The sequence below is a fragment of the Orbicella faveolata genome, unplaced genomic scaffold, assembly GCF_042242905.1.
Source record: "Orbicella faveolata isolate gen_17 unplaced genomic scaffold, um_ofav_v1 contig_13, whole genome shotgun sequence".
Lineage (NCBI taxonomy): Eukaryota > Metazoa > Cnidaria > Anthozoa > Scleractinia > Merulinidae > Orbicella > Orbicella faveolata.
This window is the reverse complement of record NW_028301540.1, coordinates 11,279,503-11,300,063: the sequence shown is the minus strand read 5'-3', so window position 1 is coordinate 11,300,063 and position 20,561 is coordinate 11,279,503. Positions and strand designations below refer to the sequence as shown.

General features: G+C 39.5%; 1 protein-coding gene, 1 long non-coding RNA gene and 1 pseudogene across 3 annotated transcripts in view; 1 reads left to right on the top strand and 2 right to left on the bottom strand.

Annotated features, from left to right (window-relative positions):
* The window catches only part of LOC110062668 (uncharacterized), a 142,109-nt gene extending 137,660 nt beyond the window's left edge, over window positions 1-4,449 (bottom strand). The window contains exons 1-3 of one of the 2 annotated variants that reach the window (XR_016205978.1): window positions 4,214-4,449; window positions 4,055-4,127; window positions 2,977-3,049 (exon numbers count right to left, since the gene is read on the bottom strand). This is a non-coding gene — a long non-coding RNA (uncharacterized LOC110062668). The remainder of the gene's footprint in view (window positions 1-2,976; window positions 3,050-4,054; window positions 4,128-4,213) is intronic. The other variant, XR_016205977.1, reaches the window with a different exon arrangement.
* A 4,663-nt stretch (window positions 4,450-9,112) lies between these two features.
* On the bottom strand, window positions 9,113-10,101 carry LOC149114988 (uncharacterized; annotated as a pseudogene).
* Window positions 10,102-17,985: 7,884 nt separating this feature from the next.
* Window positions 17,986-18,555, top strand: LOC149114987 (uncharacterized). Its single transcript, XM_089285625.1, has one exon. It carries the CDS (start codon window positions 17,986-17,988, stop codon window positions 18,553-18,555), a length of 570 nt encoding a protein of 189 aa, XP_089141751.1.
* Window positions 18,556-20,561: the final 2,006 nt, after the last annotated feature.

The window sequence follows — 20,561 nt, the reverse complement described above, 5'->3', positions numbered from 1 at the left end:
GTTTGTAAATGTCATACACTGCATTCCATGTTTGTTATCAATTTTTGATAGATGTATACATGTACAATACAATACAATACAATACAATACCTTGCAATGCTCTATTCCCTCTATGAGATGTGCCTGCAGGGAATCATGGTAGTTGTATTTATAAAAACAAATATCCAATCCAAGATGATTAAAACAACTACCATCATGTCTCCCTACAGGTGCATCTCATGGAGGGAATGGCTATTATGGCATACCATGCAATGCAATACAGCACATATATCTTAATAGATGTTTTGATGTACAAAGCATTACTCTATATTATTATGAGTCAATGTGCTGTATTTTGATGAGCAAGACAATACACAAACAACGAATAAAATTATACTTCGATACTGCACATGAAATTGTGTAATAAGTGATTTATTTCCCAAATGTTGTAGTCAATATTTAGTTATCAGCGAAAGAGAGAAAGTGCGACAGTTTTGCATGTCTTGCACAGACCTGACAAGTAGGAAAATAACTTGTTATACAATTTTGCTGTATATTTGTACCCTTTCACTTGTTTTTTGAACTATTATTACCGCAGTTCAATAATTATGTGAGTTATAAACAGATCCAGTGAAACAAAGCAGCACTGAGTTTCACACATAATGTAAAATGCAAATTCAAACTTAACAGTGCTGACATTTACCTTCAGATACAAAAGCAGACAAAATACCAACATTTTGATCTGCACCTATAAAGAAGTAACTAATGCACAGAAAAGTTGAGGACAGTTGCTTTGGAAACATGCTCTTACACTTAAAGTTGACACTGAACAATTTTGACACTAACAACGACGCAAGACATCTGCACCATGCCATGTCAGATGTGAGCACAAGAATCTAGTAAACCAAAGTCAGGCAAACTAGCTGGGCAATGGGAAATGGAGCACTCTGTTCTCCATTGTTATTTCTTTTTTCATACAAGTATTTAACTTTGTATCAACGTCTCATCGATATTTTTTATGTGAGGAGTTGAGCTAATTCACAGAATTCTTTGTGCAACTATTGTATTCTGACAACCACTTGAAGATTTTGATTCAGTTAATTATTAGAAACACTCTTCTGTCCAGAAGACACTCTACAAACAACTACCCATTGATCAACATGCAACCTTACAACAAGCTATCGTAAGAAGTATACAAAATGTACAGTGATTAGCGTTGTTGCTTCCTTTTTATTCCACGTACAGTTACATTTTAATAAAAGAACCTTGTAAATTCTCCATGCAAATTGATTGTTGTTCAACATGTCTATATTCCCTTTACAGCCATAGTAAAAACTTAATATCAGAACTTCAGTGTAATTCAAGGCCATTAAGTCATCGACTTGGGGCTAACGTTCTCAGTTACAGACTTTTATATAGTAGGCTTAGCAATTCCAGGAAACCATCTTGATATTTCATGAACAAGTTAATTTGACATTTGTCGGTAAACTTCTGTCAATAACATTTCCTGCTTAAAACTTATCATTTCTTCCACTACTCCATGGACGGCTCTCCCCTTAAAGTGTCCGTCTCTGATTATGGCTCCAGTTAGCTGAAAACGCATTAAACACGCGTATGCATTGCGGACCTATTTTTTAACACGACTTCACCCTTATAGTGCAAGTACTGTATTTATTCAATTAAACGCCGAGGCGTATGATAAATTTATCGTGATTCGAGTGCGGCGTTTATTCGATGGTGGCGTTTATAAGAGGGCGGCGTGTATTTAAAATCCAATTCATTTATTGCAAACAATAGTATGGTAACTGAAAATTTGAATTTTAAAAAACAGAAACACGTTTAAGTGCTTGTCTGGAAAGTCATTTTCTATATCGTTCTCAATTTCACAATTTGAATGTTAATACTATTGCAATACATAAAGTGAATAAAGCTCACTCAATTTCAATGTCACTTTCCTCTTCATGAGCCAGTTAACCACTCCGCTTTGACAACGAGACTGTGCATTGCAAGAATTCTGGAGATTAGGGAGCTTAGTGAAAGAGCATTGAAGTATACTATCTTCGAACTAAAAAAAAACATTGTTATCTCCAAACCTTTATTAAGCTATTCTGTCAACTACCGTATATTATTCGCGTGTTTTGATTATATTCCTTTGAGCTTCGAATGTACTGCTCTTAAACATACAATCAAGGAAAAAATTTTTTTTCTCAAACTGGAATATTACCGCATTTGCTTTTTTTGAGTCTATTTTTGCAATAAACGCCGCATCATGATGCCTTTATTCGAGGGCGGCGTTTATTCCAATAAATACGGTATTTTAACATCAAATGACTATCAGCTACGTCAATTCGTGACACATCCTGTCTAGTTCCCCTTGTTCTCCTTTACCCACCCTGCTAAGAAGAAAAAGAGAGCTTCCTCGCGAATATCACAAAAACCCGTACAACAGCGAAAGTCTATCAGAGTTACTGATCTCGTTCAGACATTTTCTTTTTCACATTTGACTACTTTCCAGGACAACGAGCAATTCTCAGTCACCAGCGCAGCAAGTAACGTAATCAACAAAATACACATTAACACCGCTAAAAGTCGGATACGACATAGCTCCACTAAGATCACCTAACTTGCCTCCTTTCCCTTTGAAAAACACACAGTCGCCCTTAGAAAAATGAATACGAAGCAATTGAATATTCGGGTATAAAGTTGAGGCCGCGCCAGAAAGCACGTTTTATACGGGAAGTTGAATGACCTTCAATAAACTTCAGTGATATCAAGTGACCAGTGTGTCGCAATTTCTGGATATTTTATACATATGATTGAGTAACGTTCAGAAAAAACACATACAACAGCAGCATTTTTAAATATCAAGCAAAATTTGAATACTTCATTCCCCGCGAAAAACCAGATCTAAAACACAGACGAATGTATATGGATTCGAAATGCGTCAACAAAGATTATGCATTATTATGTATCGAATATTATGTATCGAATACGTACCTCAGCTCAGACCTTCACTTCAGCTGATCAGACAGAAAACCATGATTCAGATGATCTCAGATGACTTGTTAGCCTATGGAGAACAGATTACAGCAATTACTACACGAGTCGTTGAGAAACATTGGAAAAGTTTGAGTTTCTGAATCGACTAGAACCTTCCAGTGTATGGAAAATGACTGAAAACGAAACCAAAAGTTGAATTACAAATGATCAAAAAGGGGTTTTTCCCTCATTCCATGAAAGATTAGCGCTCTGGCTCATGACCTCATAATATTAATCTGGCTTGTACACGCGATCAACAGTGTAAGAGAAAGGATTCGAAAAGTCGCCTGTGTGTTAATTACTTGATTAATTGGTATTTTTGGTTAGTTTTTCATTTTTGATTACGAATACAACTTTATGGCGCAAGTATTTAAACACCAAATGACTATCAGCTATATCAATCCTTGACAGATCCTGTCTAGTTCTCCTTGCTCTCCCTTACCCCACCCTGCTCAGAGGAGCTGTAAGGAGAGTTTTCTCGCAGGCTACTTCTCAAATATCACAAAAACAGTCCACCATTTCGTTCAGGCTCTTTCTTTTTCGCACTTGATTACTTTTAAGGATATATCGTGACAATTAGCAATTCTCAGTCACCAGCGAGTAACGTCATCAACAAAATACACATTAACACCGCTCAAAGTCGAATACGCCACAAAGCTCCATCATTAGCTAGATCACCTGACTTGCCTCCTTTCCCTTTGAAAAACACACTGTCGCCCTTTGAAAAATGAATACGAAACAATTGAATATTCGGGTATAAAGTTGAGGTCGGAAAGCACGTTTGGTACGGAAAGTTGAATGACCTTCAATAAACTTCAGTGATATCAAGTGATCAGTGTCGCCAATTTCTGGATGTCTTATGCATATGATTGACTAACGTTGAGAAAAAACACATACAACAGCAGCATTTTTAAGTATTAAGCAAAATTTGAATACTTCATTCCCCACGAGAAACCAGATCTAAAATACAGACAATGCGTATGGATTCAAAATGCGTCAACAAAGATTATGCATCTATTATGTATCGAATACGTACCTCAGCTCAGACCTTCACTTTAGCTGATCAGACAGAAAGCTATGATTCAGATGGTCTCAGATAACTTGCTAGCCTATGGAGAACAGATTACAGCAATTACTACACGAGTCGTTGAGAAACATTGGAAAAGTCTGAGTTTCTGAATCGACTAGACCTTACCGCGTATAGAAAATGATTGAAAGCGAAACTAAAAGTTGAATTACAAATAAACAGCAAGGGGTTTTTCCCTCATTCCATGAAAGATCAGCGCTCTGGCTCATGACCTCATAATATTAATCTGGCTTGTACACGTGATCAGTAGTGTAAGAGAAAGGATTCGAAAAGTCGTCTGTGTGCTAATTACTTGATTACTTGGTATTTCTTGTTAGTTTTTCATCTTTGATTACGAATACAACTTTATGGCGCAAGTATTTAAACAACAAATGACTATCAGCTATGTCAATCCTTGACAGATTCTGTCTAGTTCTCCTTGCTCTCCCTTACCCCACCCTGCTCAGAAGAGCTCAGAAGACAGCTTCCTTGCAGGCTTCCTCGCAAATATCACAGAAACCCCTACAACAACGAAAGTCTATCACAGTTTTCTGTTTTCGTTCGGGCTCTTTCTTTTTCACACTTTATTACTTTTCAGGATATATTGTGACAATTAGCAGTTCTCAGTCACCAGCGAGTAACGTCATCAACAAAATACACATAAACGCCGCTAAAAGTCGAATACACGACATAGCTCCACTAAGATCACCTAACTTGCCTCCTTCCCCTTTAAAATACAGACATTCGCCTTTTGAAACTTAACTAAAGTAATAAGCAGTTGAATATTCGGAAATAAAGTTGAGTTGATATGGGAAGTTGAATGACCTTCAATGAACTTCAGTAATATTCAGTGGTTGCTTCTGGACAGTTTTGGACATTAAATCAATATGACCGAGTACAGTGTAGGACAAAATGTATACGACAGTAGCATTTTTTACTATTAAACAAAATGCGAATGGTTCATTTTTTACGAGAGACCAAATCTAAAATGCAGACAGTACATATGGATTCAAAATTCGTCAACAAAGATTAAACATATGTCGTATCGAATACTTACCTCAGACCTTCACCTCAGCTGATGAGACGGAAAACTGTGATTCAGATGGCCGGTAGCCTATGGAGAAAAGTTTACAACAATTAAATTTAAAATATTTGAACAGTTGGAGTTTCTGAATAGAAGAACTTCTGCATGCGTACCTTACCTTACCGCGTGTTGAAACACAACTGGAAGTTGAATAACGAATTAAATCAAGAGAGGGGGATTCCCTCATTTCATGCATAACTGGACTATAAATGATTTCTCGACTTTCGTGCAGCACGTTGATTATGCTTAAGTTTACATTTCGACAGAGTTTTTAAGTATGAGAGCTAAGCAGTTTCTTTTCATTAAAAAATTAAAGCATTTAAATACGAACAGTTTATTCCCCACCCAGAAACCAGATCTAAAATACAAACAATACATATGGATTCAAAATTTGTCAACCAAGATCAAACATGTGTCGTATTGAATAGCTACCTGAGACCTTCGCCTCAGCTGATCAGACAGAAAACTATGATTCAGATGACTCGGTAGCCTGTGGAGAAAACTTTACAGCAATTACTGCCTGGTTAGTTGAGAAGTATTGGAAAAGTCTGAGCTTCTGAAATGCGAAACTTCTGCACAACTAACCTCAGGTGCATTGTAAAACAACTGAATGTAAAATCGAAATATGATTTACAAAAGTTACAATAAAATAGGGGTTTCCCTCATACCATACAAAATAGATTAGTGCACTAGTATGGCTCGTGTTCTCATAATATTAATCTGACTTGTACACGCGATCAATAATGTAGGAGAAAGGGAGAAAAGGCGCCTATGTGTTACTTGGTTGATTACTTTCTTTGCACTTGTATGTATTTTTAGTCAGTTTGTCATCTTTGATTAGGCCGAATCCAACCTTATTTTCACACTATCTGAACACCAAATGACTGGCAACTTTGTCAATCCGTGACACGTGCTGTCTAGTTCTCCCTGTTCTCCTTTCCCCACCCTGCTAAGAAGAGCTGTAAAGACAGCTTCCTTGCAGGCTACCTAGCGAATATCATTGGCTCCCGGTATCACGCTTTTAGGGTTATTGTTTCTGTTTTTTGTTTTGTTGTTCTCTTAGTCAATCATGATTAGTTTCCGAGAAGTATGTGGCTTGTCTCGGGGAGACTGAAATTAGAGATTACAAAACGAGCGCTCGTTGGATATCAGATATAATCATCTGATATCCAACAAGCGCTAGTAGAATAATTGTTTTATTAAAAACGCCCCCAAAATATAGGAAACTAAACTAAAATTAAAATATACACGTACCGTGTACACCTAGCATAATCGTAGAGCATGGTATAATGGTTCTTGGTATATAAACACCAGTAAAATACTACGATTTTTCCTTTTACTAAGAAATCATATCTTCATCCCTCGCAAGAGGTGGCGAATGGTCCTTCAAAAACCATGGGTCTCGCAAAAGTTTCGCCGAATTTCACGGGTCTCGCAGTCTCGTTTTTTAGCGGTTATGTGCGTCTCGCAGTCTCGATTTTTCTCCCAAAGCTGTCTCGCAGTCTCAATTTTTTTCAAGGCTAAGAAAGTCACGAAGTACCGATGTGTTTGTTTTGTTTTTTTTTAATGATGAAGTTAAATAACTTCACAACATCTTAGAAACTGAACGTCTTAAGTTCGCATTTAAAACACTTTAAAGTCTCGGTCTCGCAATTGAAGAAATCAAAACGTCTCGGGCTCGCAAAGAAAAACGCTAATCTCGTCGTCTCGCATTTACCATTCGCCACCCCTCTCGCAGTGAAGATACTATGTTTATCTTCGACACTGTGAAGATATCATTCCCTTTTGATACCATTTCTCTTTTGTCCCTTTAACTACACTTAAATTTGTTGATGTATGATCGAAACATCTTCGGATCTTCTTCGGTCGTCTTCGGCAATCGTCGGCAAGCTTTGGTGATCTTCGTAAAATGTTCGAAAGCGTTCGTCTGGCCTTCGGAACAATTTTGGAAAATCTTCGAAAATCTTCGGAAAGTGGTCGGAAATCTTCGGAAAATCGTCAGAAACGTCGTTATTAGTATGTTTTATAATAAACAGAATATTACAGGCCCGCTTGTGGATACGAATTTTATCTACTCGTGTTGAGCTCAATATCTCACTCGTTTGCTGCGCTCATTCGTGAGTATCGAGTTGAACACTCGAAGAAAAAATTCGTATTCACGCGCGGGCATGTAATATTCCCTGTGTAACCCATGATGGCTCAGCCAATGAAACTCTCGAATTGCATTATATCCCCAATGATCCAGTTGTTAATCATTACAGTTTTCCCAGAATTTGAGGTTTAAACTGGTGAAAAGAAATCGTGTAAATCTATAGTTACAAAAGCAATGTTAATTTCTTTACTTATAATTTTTTGTCTTATGTCAGGCTATGTTAAACGGAGAAAAAGACTTTTTTTTTCCCGTTCTACTTAAGGTTTTTGCATCGTGTTTCTTCGGCATTTTTTTAATCTTCTATGTAGAGGTATTGTTGATCTGTAATCCATTTCTACATGTTCCTTCGGTTTACTTTATTTTTACGGTCTTTTATCGGTTACCCGCTTCCTGGTTCACTGCTTCTAGAACAATAGTTTCAAAGCAATATATGGGACTACACACATGAGAGCTAGCGCTCCATCTCAAACAAAAGGCTAGGAAATAGGGTGCGTGAATATTCACATCATTTCAGATTTTTTTGTCTTGCATTTTTCTGATTACAAACGTCTTCTTTCTTTTAATGAGCTCGTGGACTCTCGTTGCCACCTATATCTTTATTTGGACAGGTCTAGTTCTCTAACGTCATCAATATTTGAAGTGTAGACTTTTATTGTGCTGGTTTTCTTGCGAGATAACCGAATCATTCCCATAATGCAAATTGCTGATAAAAACTGCTAAAGATAGACCTGCCATGAGGGTGACACCTAAAACAGATACAAAAGTTGTTTTTCTTGCTCAAAATACTAGTTTTGACTAATGCTGTTAATTAGGATCAAGTAGGTAAAAGGATAGTAAATTGCACTGCGTCGCGTTAATTTCCGACCGCAAAGGAAACCAATCAATTTTGTCTCGGATCAGAGAGTGTGTTTGCACTCTACTTCATTTAAAGGGTTCTTCTTTGCTATTTCTCGGCCAAAAAAGGAGGCCTACTCTGGGACCTTAAGTCGCCGTAACTTAAGGCGACTTTGGGCGATTTAAGGCGACTTTAGGCGACTTAAGCAAAATTGGCAGAAAAAACATTGCGACTTTAGGCGATTTAAGGCGATTTTAGGCGACTTAAGGCGACTTCAGGCGATTTAAGGCGACTTCAGGCGATTTAAGGCGACTTCAGGTGACCTGGCGAGTACTTTATTTCACTCGAGTGCTATAAATTCAAACTTAGCAACAGTCTCTCCATATATCTATTGCAATAAACCAATATTGTACCAATACTGGTACATAATTAAGTCACCACAGTCTCAAATATCCAGGGCTGGGTTTTTCAAAGCCTGATTAAACTAACCCAGCATTCGAACAACCCGGGCCAGATTTCAAACCATTAAAAAAAATACTATTAAAGAAAGGATTACGACAACACTGAACAGTTACAACTATAAGAATAATAATAACAATAGACGCCAGCAAGGTAGCATGAATATTAGTGAAGATATCACAATGAAAAAATCAAACAAAACTAATAAAAATATATTCATATTAAATTTAAGATATCTTGATTTAATTTGAAGTGCTTGTATTTTTTCCATCAATTATTCAAACAACAGGGAAATTTAAATTAATTTAGCTCCTTTACATGCATTTATTTTACAATGCTTCCCGAATTATAAAAATGGTTATCTTGGTAGACTTATCTGCCATTTTTGGCATCTCCACTGTCAATTTCAGTCCTTTTCAGGGACCCAATCGACTTGATACTCTCTTGCCTCAGTCATGTAACACTCCAAATTCACTCGAGCTCGATGTGTACACTCTAAAAGCACATGGTTTAATTCTCACACACTTCATGTGAGTCACACTAAATATTTCATCTAACAACTACTTCGTGTAAGTCGCACAGGATATAACATCTCCCCCTTTTTTGCAGTTGTCTACACAGTCCACATACAATAAAATAATAACACAGGATGGCAAAATCCAATTCAATGTTCCAGAGTCTTTGAATCAATCAGAACCAAAGTCTTGAGACTTAATGTGACTAATTAATGTTTAAAACTAGTGGGTTAGTAGGTTAGTATGCTCATAACAAAAATATCAAAGTTTATCTAATTAATACTGCAGTTCAACTCAATTGCATATTCTAAATGCTTCTGGTGTCCGATCAAAATTAATGTAAACATGTCACGTGACGTAATCAGTCAAATAAGCAGGTCGACGTCGCTCTCGTCTAGGCCTAGATGACTGTACTCTGGGAGTAGGAGAGCTGGAAGTAGAACCTTCTTCTGTCTGAACTGTAGGAAGCTCTTCCAACTGTTGGTTGGCATGCCCTAATGATCCGTTTGCAACAGTCTCTTCAGCAGAATCACTTTGTTCAGGGATGGCTTGGACTGGACTGCTGGACTGGACTGTGCTCGGATTGCCAGAATTCATAAGTAGTGTCTCTCTCCAATCCTCACTATCTTCCCCTTTGGCACCTTCCTCATGCATGATAGCATTAGCCAATTTAAACTGGCTTGAATCTCGGGATCTCACGACCATCTGTAACTCGCCTTGCCATGATCGTCGAACCACTAATTCTGATAACTGTGTAGAAGATAGGCTCATAGGCGGTCGACCATTTATTCACCTTCTTTTGTCTAAGTAGGACATAGTCTCCCACACAGAAGTTGTGTTCTTTGATATTCACGCCATCGCGTCTCATCTTCTCTTTATATACTCGGTCTTCTCATCGATCAGCTCATCCTGCTCACTTTTTTCTCTTGGTACTGTGTGATCAAGTTTGGTCCTAATAGGCCTATTCGACATAGCTTGCTATGGAGTAACCCCAGTGGCAGGGTGAGGTGTGTCCCTATATGCCATCAACATATCACAGACAACCATATTCCTGTCAAGTCCAGTTTTTCCTTGGAGATGGGCAATTTGTTCCGTCTTGTTTAACACTTGCATAAACCGTTCCACCTGGCCGTTGGCTCGGGGTGTTCTGGTGTCACACGATGATGATCAAAGCCCTCTTCTTTTGCAAAGGTTGCAAACTCTTTCGAATTAAATGGCGGACCATTGTCAGACTGCACTCGTTTGGGTACACCGTGATGAGCAAACATTTTCTTCAACTTCTCTTTAGTCGGCTTCACTGCTGTTGAGGACACCACCTCTACTTCCGGGTATCGGGTTCTTTGATCAATTGCTACCAAGTTGTAATGATCGTCTGGGTAAGGTCCTCCGAAATCGATTGAAATCTCTCCCCAAGGTTCCTTCGGGATCACCGATGGTTTGATAGGTTCTTGTCTGCGATCTTTGGTAGTAACTTGACAGTCAAAACAATGACCTATCATTTGGTCAATCATCGCATTCATGCCGGGGAACCAATACTTAGCCCTAAGCATCTGTTTCGTCTTGGTGGTTCCCAGATGTCCCAGCTTGTGGGCTGATCTGATGACTTTCTGCTGTAACACCATTGGTAAAACAATTCTTTCCATTCTGAATATCAGACCTTGTGCTTCGTAAATTTCGTCCTTAATCGGGTAGAATGGTGCCAGGTCAGCATCCTTCTTGTTGGTCTCCCAATTACCTGTCCTGATAGTTTGGCTCAGTTTTTGCAAAGCTCTATCACGATGTGTTTCTTCTCTAATTCTGTCTAGCACCACTGCATGCTCCGTTTCAATGCTTGCCTTCAAAATCTTCTCAGTGTCATTGTTTCCAACAACTGGTAATGGGTGCCTTGACAAGAAGTCTAGAGGGTCAGCCTCATCTTTACCAGACTCGTATTTCATTTCAAAGTCCACATCCTGCATGTCCATCACCCATTTCTCGATTCGGGGGGAAGCTTCGCCGTTGGCTTATTAAACAATGGCAGGAGTGGTTTGTGTGCAGTAATAATCGTAAACCTGGGTGCACCAAGAAGGTAGATAGAGAATCGATCCTTGGCCCATTTAACACATAAAGCATCCTTCTCTGTCTGGCTATACCTCTTTTCCAGATCAGTGAGAGTACGACTTATGAAATGCACTGGTTGCCAGCCCCTGGCAGATTGCTGAAAAAGGCCAGCTGATAAACCTTCATTGTAACTAGCTTCGACTCTCACCATGATTGGTAGCTTGGGGTTGAAGAATGCCATTGTATCCTTGCTGGAGATGTTGGCTTTCGATTCTTCAAATGCATCATCTTCCTCTCTTCCCCAGTGAAACTTAGCCTCCTTGTGAGTAAGCTCTCTCAGTGGTTTCGTGAGCGAAGCATACCGAGGTATAAATTTGGATAGATAACCAGTCATACCAAGGAAACTTCTCACCTCTGCCTTCGATTGAGGGGGTTTGCACTCACAACAAATTTGGTCGGTTTCCCACACGTCTCATTACGAATCACAGTTTGAAATTCTCCTTTGACCTCGAGTTTGTGCTGGAGAGTACGCAACTTGACATTACTGTTTGCAAGGATTGGCTTGTCATGTGTTCTGTAGCTGAATGCCTTAAACTGGTGTTCGTCCATAATATTAACATCCGCCCCACTGTCTGCTTCCATCAAGACATCCACGTCATTTAATCTCACCATAACAGTTCGATAATCATCACCATTTTTGCCACTCTTATCTTCTTGGCCTGCTTTAAGTGTTGCACTGCCTGGCCGAAAAAATCATCATCCGAGCTCGTGGATTCTGCATCTTCAGTTGTCTTCTTAATTCTCCCACTGCTTTTCCTTTTACTTTGCTTCTGTCTTCTGAACTTGTGGCTACGAGCAATCTCAGATTTGCATACAGAGGAGAAATGGTTCAATTTGTGGCATTTATGGCATTTCTTACCATAGGCAGGGCAATCTTTCCCTTTCTCATGGACTCCAAACAATCCACAATATTGACATTTGTGCTTTTTCCCAAGCCGCTGTGTTTCATTGGATCCATTGCTTTGTTGTTTGGGGTATTGCAAGTCGGAATGCACACGAGAAACATTCTCACGGGAAACATTCTCACTTCCCATATCTTTCATTTGCCTCGCAATATCCTCCGTCTGGCTTGCTTCGGTCAGAAATCGTGTTAGATCCCACGTCTTGCTAATGGCTTTCTCAATCATCTTCTTGTTATCAATGGTTTGAATTATGTGCTCCAAAATTCTCTCGTCGAATGTAGCTCCAAACTCACATTCCTTCGCTTTCTCTCGCAGCCTTGCCGCGTATGCCCTTGTGGTTTCACCCATGTGTGGCCTCATTTTCAAAAATAAATACCTCGCATGATGCTTATTCTTCTTTGGAGTGAAGTGATCATTCAGCTTAGTATGCAACTTCAGGTACACATCTTCCACCTCTGGATCCGGTAGGCTCTTTTCTAATCGAGCTATCTCTTTCCCGCCGTAAATTATTATAGCATCCTTCTTATCGACGGCCTTCGTAATTCTGAAGTATCGGAATTCTCGCTCAATTCCCTCCAGCCATTCTTCCCATGCTTTGCCGACGCTGTTCGCTTCGTCGGGGATGATAAATGGCTGTGTTCGAAGGTTTCTAGTCTTGCACGCGTGGGTTCGAATCCCATCCTCGTCGCCAATGTAACACTCCAAATTCACTCGAGCTCGATGTGTACACTCTAAAAGCACATGGTTTAATTCTCACACACTTCATGTGAGTCACACTAAATATTTCATCTAACAACTACTTCGCGTAAGTCGCACAGGATATAACAAGTCAGACAAAATATTCCAATACCATAATGAGTAGCGCATGCTAAGTTCCTTCGTAAGAACACGTCCTGTCAAATTTCACCAACTACCTGTCAGGTTCCAGAAAACCTTGATGACCCTGGCAGTTTATACAGTGAATCGATTCTTTTTAGAAGGTTTTGTTAATCAGACCACCAGGAAATACATCTTCCAAACTTTCACTAGTTTCCACCTGAGAAATTACAAATGCCCAGAACGACATTTTCACAGCGAAATACTAGAAATTGATACATCGATACCAGACACACTGGTCTCCGCCATTTTGATTCTCCCAGTAACCCTTGCGCCGCTAACTGGTTTCCATGCTTCAAAGAGACAAAAGATATCTGTGCCACGAAAACTCGAGTTCTCTTGCTAAGTGTTCGGGTGATTTCAAATCACCCGATAATAAATACTGTCTTCAAATATTTCGGAGAGTATTAGTTTGGCGTTTAGTTTTTTTTTCTTGTCTTATGTAAACGCCTGTCGGAGTAATCATACTCGCGTGAGCGCGAGTAGGTCGCGTGAGCTCGCGTACTTAGTCACGGGGCCGAACTAAGTCACGTGTTCCAAACATTCCCATGGCGGCCATGTTTACTGAGAGTTGATCACAGAGAATTTTCTGTACCTTAGCTTTCGATAGTAACAGTAGCGCAGTCCACGTAAAGTGTATAAGATTATGTGAATACCTGGCTTCATCATGTGTAGGAAAAGGATAGATAAACATTATGCTGCAAGTTGGTTCGTCCAATTACGAAATTCAAACGTTTACAGTTGGTCGAATGTGGAAGTAAAATGCAAACAATGATTTTTGCTGGAGAAATGGCCCACTTTTGTCACTCTTTTACACTGGGTAAGTAAAGTATTTAAAGTGTAAACTCAATTCGGTTCAATTGACTTTGGATGACCATATTTTTACTGCTCAGTGTAAAAGTGACTAGAAAGAATTGAGCCTTAACCCAGAAATCTTTCTGTTTTTTTTCTTTTCATCTAAAGGATCTGGAACACCTCTCACTGTTGTTGTTTATTAATTATACACTGTAGGTCTTCGGAAGATTTGATTCAGAAATATCGTACAAAAATTGATAAGCTTAAATGAAGTTATTGCAGTATAGTCATTTGTTATATCCTTCCACATTTAATATATTTCCTGATGACAACACAGAGTGTCATCTTAATTATTAACTCTTTTACAATGAAATACAAGAAAAAAAAAGAAAACTTGATAGAAATAAAAAGCCATCTGTGAGAGAGTATACATCAGATTGTTATTCCTATTTAAGTATTGTCCACATGTAGAAATTATCGCTGCTAACATGGGGGCTAGAGAGGTGCAAGACTATAATAATATTAGGGTTTTTTATGTCTAAGGGAGCCACGGCCTTGTAATTGTCGGGTCCTCAACTTCTTAAAGGACCCTAGTCAGCCTCTGCTATTTTCGATGCCATCAAAATTATTGATATTGCATGGTGAGGCAAAGTCTTGTTGCTTTACTGTAAGTTTTGTTCCTGAAAGTATGTCCCTTTATCTTTAGTAGCTTCACAGTGATTTTCTTTGCTTTGACATGCTCTGAATAAAGCATAAAAGCCAACCTCTTGTATGTAAACAAAAACAAAGGTGTGGCTGACTAGGGCCCTTTAAGCGGGGGTTTAGATGGCTCCAATGCATTGGGAACGAGTGTTAAAAAAATTAAAATCACAACTATCGAGGTTACCTCTGCTGCACCCTGCCCACCCCCCCCCCCCCCGTTCCATATCCAGTACCCATTTATACATCTGGATGAGGAGAGGCACTATGAGAGTATGAACACAATACAATGATCCACAATAGGGGTCCATTGCACCAACCATTGGGTCATTGTGCTTCCTCCTCCATAGGGTTAGAGTGGAGTTTACCCTAACATGACAGTTACGAGTCTAATAACCTTCTACAGGGGCAATTTGAGTGTGTTGAAACCTTTTGAACATTGCATAACCGATAGCAACTTAAGGCGACTTTAGGCGACTTAGGGCGACTTAAGGCGACTTTAGGCGACTTAAGGCGACTTAGGGCGACTTAAGGCGACTTAGGGCGACTTAAGGCGACTTAAGGCGACTTTAGGCGACTTAAGGTCCCAGAGTAGGCCTAAAAGGGGAGGGGTTAATTTGATGTAAGAACTCTCAAACAAAGAGGTAAAAAACGTTCTCTGGTAAAATTGTTTAAAATTGTGAGCTTTCAACAGCCAGTCTGCTGTCTTCGACGGACAAAAATGAAATGATAAAATAGACCTAAGAATTTTGAATATAACAAGCGAAAGGCATATATTAAATAGAATACGTGTGAAATACTTTTAGCATTCTCACATTCTTTCACACGTATTCTATTTAATATACGCCTTTCGCTTGTTATATTCAAAATTCTTAGGTCTATTTTATCATTTCGTTTTTGTCCGTTGAAGACAGCTGACTGGCTGTTGAAAGTTCACAATTTTAAACAATTTTACCAGAGAACGTTTTTTACCTCTTTTATAATGAATCCTGGTATCGGATCTTCAATATTTTTAACTCTCAAACAGTTATCTCCGTAACAAGCTTATGTCCGAACTTACAACTTCTACAAATCATTTTGTTAATATTTAATTAGCAAAATTCATTTCATCTTGCTTTGATCTGGGCAATATTCTTCTTTCAAATCAAACCGATGTAACTTTATTGCTTTATCATAACCTTATTATATGTTCAGGAAAATCATTACTGTTTTAGTTTAAAAAAATCTTTTGCAACACTGTTTGTATTTACGATCATGCCAGCTGATGTTGTTGTCGTTGTTAAGAACAAAGTTCGTGCAATCAAAGAAGAAGAGAACTTAACTATTTTTTGTTTTCATCCTTTGAGAAATACCCTATTCAGTCGTGAGTTGTGATGACGCTGTCATTGTAAAATCGTTTAGCCATCGTATTTGGAAAACTGGCCAAAACAAATTCCATTTCTACCTTGTTTATTAAAAGCCTGAGCTGCTGGACTTAAACAAAATCCATTTTGTGATAATAAGAAATTACAGTGAATACTGTATGCATCTAAGGTTGGATTAATTTTGTATGGTTCCATGATGAGCATTAAATTCATTTACGTCTGTGTCAATGGTCAGGGGTCCCTGTACCAGTGGACACGATTTGTCATCACTGCTGACGTCACGTCTCCATCGGGCTTCTTTGATGCATCTTTGGGCACATCTGGAGTTTGGCTTCCTTGCGGCGTAGATCCTTATATGGAAGTGGACAAACACGAATGGGTGATCAGCAATGAACTTGAACCCTTCAGTGGTGAATCGGGAGATGCCAACTTGACTCAATGGAATAACACTAATCGTTTCATCCACAGGGCATCTACAAATTACCAAACCATATTACATCAGTGTCTTTTATGCTTATAAATTTCTACAAGATTTGATTCGAAAATATATATGAACAGTGTTAAAGAATCTCCAAAGTGGAAGATATAGAAATTAAAAGGTATGTCAGTCTTCTTTTTCCGTCTGCTTCCTTTTCTTCCTTTTCTTGCTCTTCTCTCTCTATTTTTGTTTTGTTTTTGTTTTTGTTTTTTTGTTTTTTTCATCGCTTGCAGTGATTTTTAAGGCCTTTAGGAGACATTAAATCAAAGTAACGTATCAGATGATTTGGTGCAAAGTATTGAAACGGTTGTCAAAAATCCAGTCATATCTACTAGTTGAAATAGGAGGACAATCCAAGAACTCTGTCTAACTTTTGTCGATGGGTTTTTTTAATTAATTTTCGTGTTAATTTGAAATTTAATAACGAAGTTTCAAACTCACTTTTTGAAACCCTTTATGGTTAAGACGTGCAGAAAAGTTCGTTTTGCATTTTGACGATCTTCCAAACCTAAGAGACAATTGTGAAAATAGAAAAATGCACAGTGATTGAATCTTAATCGTTTGTGATAATTTGGTGTTAAAACAATTTTTCAATACAAGAAATAAAACTGTCGACGTTTAGTCAATTCACAACTAACCCGTCCTTGAGCAGAACATATTTTACGGTATGTTGACGATCTTGTGAAGGGGTGGCGTAAAACCTCTCGTCTAAGACTGAAACGAGTTTGTCCTGGGACGTGACGGTTGCTTGGAAGAGCAAATCCTGCCTAAGTTAGACCTGAGAAGGAAGTCACTTTGAGCGTAGGCTGTTGTGAACCTGGCATGAACAAACAAAAAAGGGATTAGCACACTTTTTTCTCTTTATGTAACTATTAGTTTATTACCTGCCTAAAATGCCCATTTAGACTTAGCTAGCTATGATACTCTTGCACTTCAAATGCAATCTGTTGTTTTGGTACCAGAAATTCAAGTACTACTTTTTAGGTGGAACACGTACTAAAACGCCATGCAAAGAGCATGTTAATCCAAAATCGCAACGATGCGAGGCGATCCCATGTATTTGACGCAAATAGAGTCCAGTAGATCCGGGACCATACCTTACCCAATCAGTGGAAGTATGTAGAGACAGATCAGAATCCAGTAGACGATGCCTCTCGTGGTCAGAATGTACCGAATCTAATTGAAAACTCGCGCTGGTGGAATGGCCCTGAGTTTCTCTGGAAACCACTGGAAGATCAGAGCTCACTTGATGGTGGCGAACCCATGTGCATTTCTCCGGATGACCCCGAAGTAAAGAAGATTAAATATTTCAGCCTTGACTACCCAAACCCGAGAATGCTTCTCTCTTCCCGATCGCTTGAAGTACTTCTCCAGCTGGCATAAACCTAAGCGAGCAGTTGCTGTTTGCCTTAGTCTCCAGAGAAAATACAGAACCGGTTCAGAAGGGCGAGACATGATGAAAACTAAAGAGTCTAAGCAGAGGAAAACGGGCCAGTATATTCCAGTTAATAAAGAAGAGCTCCAAGAGGCAGAAACAGAGATTGTCAAAAGTATTCAAAGGGAGGAATTCCAAGATGAAATCAGGCTGCTTTGATCTAACAATTTACAGCATGGTTCACACGACTGCACCTCTGCCAGAGTCATGAAAAAAACTATCAATCTCTATACGCTTGATCCCTTCCTTGAAGAGAATAGCGTGCTCCGAGTTGGTGGTCGTCTGAAGCATGCAGATCTTTCAACTGCAGCCAAGTACCCTGCTATCCTACCCAAGAAAGGACATATGACAGACCTGATCATTTCCTACTGTCATGATTCTGTAGAACATCAGGGGCGTGGAATGACACACAACAAAATCAGATCCTCTGGATTCTGGATCATTGGTGCCAGCTCTGCCGTGCCTGATCACATTGCGAAATGCGTATGCCGCCGAAAGTTGAGGGGAGCAGTGCAGGAACAGAAAATGGCAGCTCTTCCAAAAGACCGGGTTCAATCTGCTCCACCCTTCTCTTACGGTGCAGCGGACTACCTTGGACCTTGGTACGTGAAGGAGGGACATCATCAACTAAAAAGATATGGAGTTCTCTTCACGTGCATGGCCTCCAGAGCAGTCCACTTGGAAGTTGCAAATTCTCTGAGAGCGGATTCCTTTATTAATGCCTACCGCCGCTTTGTCGGCCGTCGCGGCCCAGTTCGCCAGATCCGTTCAGACTAGGGAACAAACTTCTTCGGTGCGAGGAACTAGCTTCAGGAGGCCCTCTCAGAATTAGATCATGACAAAATACGACAAGAGCCTCTAAAAAGAAACTGCGACTGGGTGGATTGCAAAATGAATGTACCCCATGCTAGCTATATGGGAGGTGCCTGGGAACGTCAAATTCGATCGGTACGGAACGCTCTCGCAGTCCTGCTGAGCCGCCATGGATCACAGCTCCATGATGAATCCCTGAATACTTTCATGGTTGAGGCTGAATCGATTGTGGATTTTCGACCACTTGAAGTTAATGATGTGAGCTCCCCAGAATGTCTAGATCCACTGACACCCAATCAGCTGCTGACCATGAAATCTTCTGTCGTCCTACCTCCTCCTGGATCCTTTCAGCTAGCTGACCTCTTCTCTAAGAAGAGATGGCGCCGTGTACAGTACTTAGCAAATGAATTTTGGATCAAGTGCAAAGACAATTACCGCCAGTTGCTGCAGCCTAGGCGGAAATGGGTGCGTACAGTCAGACGCATAGAAGTGGGTGATGTTGTCATCATTAAAGATGATAATCTACCCAGGAACCAATTGCGACTCGCTCGTGAGTCCAGACTTACCCAAGCAACGATGGCCTCCTGAGGAAGGTGAAACTCGTAGTAGCAGACCCATCCTTGGATAGACGTGGAAGTAGAACCAAACCTCCTGTGTTTCTTGACAGACCTGTCCAGAAGCTAGTTTGTCTTGTGCGGTGCGGTGAAGATTAATGGCAGACCAGGGAGTCCCCACCGAGAAGAAAGGAGTAGCAAGTTCAAGGACAAACATCCAGCTGATAAACACTGTTTTTATAATTATCTTTTGTCAGGCTTTTTTTTTTCTTTTGAAATAAGTAAATTGACGTTGACAATTTATGGGAGCCATGTAAGCGTTACCGTTGTGTCACAGTGTTGCGTTACCGTTGTGTTCGCTCTGCATGCGCAGTCAAATGTAAAAGGAAGCTGGCCTCGTGGTTTTCGTAGTGTCAGTGCGGGCGGTGTTCGAGTTTAATGTTAGCATCAAGTTGTATGTAAGATTTCTACTGCCCTTTAGCCAGTTTCGCCCCAACGTCGGGATAGAGGTACGTAAGAAATTATTGTTATCGTTTTCGTCATGATTACGCGTTTTGTCGATTGCCTGTTACCTCGAAATAGTTTGTAATTTCATAGATGATTGACATCTGTTGTTCATAATCGCTCAATGACTTCTATTCATTGCAATTGTAAGTTAGTTAAGGTCGCCTGGTCACACTACCCTTTATTTCAGTTTTTACGTATTGGATCATCATTAAAGTTGCCACATTTGTCTACCTGTCGTGGTTCATTGATGGCTCCGATTCAGTCTGAAAATCTATCGCCGTAACAGGTATTGTTCGGCGATTACCTTTTCAATTCTTTGGTGTTCGATTTTCTTAGGGATTGTAAAATTTAATTTAAGTATAAAATGATTTTTTTTTACTTTGATCACTGTACTTTTCACTACTTATTTGTGTTTAAAACAGAAAACTACCTGGAAAGAAAACTACTTGTTGCCCTTGCTATATATCTAGACTTCCTTTATTAATTTCTAGATTTCCAGCACAACTAGAGTCCAGCTCGTTATTTCCGATGTTAATTTGTAGTCATTAACCGGTAGAAATATTCTTGGAAGTGCCGTTCCCGAGACAACATTTCAAATGGAAATGAGGTCATGGTTCTTGAGGTGTGAAAATAATGAATTAATTATGTCATAAGTTTGATTTCTTTTCGGATGATTAGGCAGCGAAATGTAATTGGCCTTTCTGTGACTGCTTTCATTTTAGTGACCAACTTGTGACTAAAGCTAGTTCGAACCATTAAAAACTCATTACCTGTAATCTAATGGCTAATTGTTAACCTCGCCAGCCCAGATTCAAACTTGGTCTATAATACTCCCTTGCCTTAACTTTCATTGGCTGACAAAGGGAATTTGAGATTAAAAAAAGTAATGATCAACCATACCAGACCAGA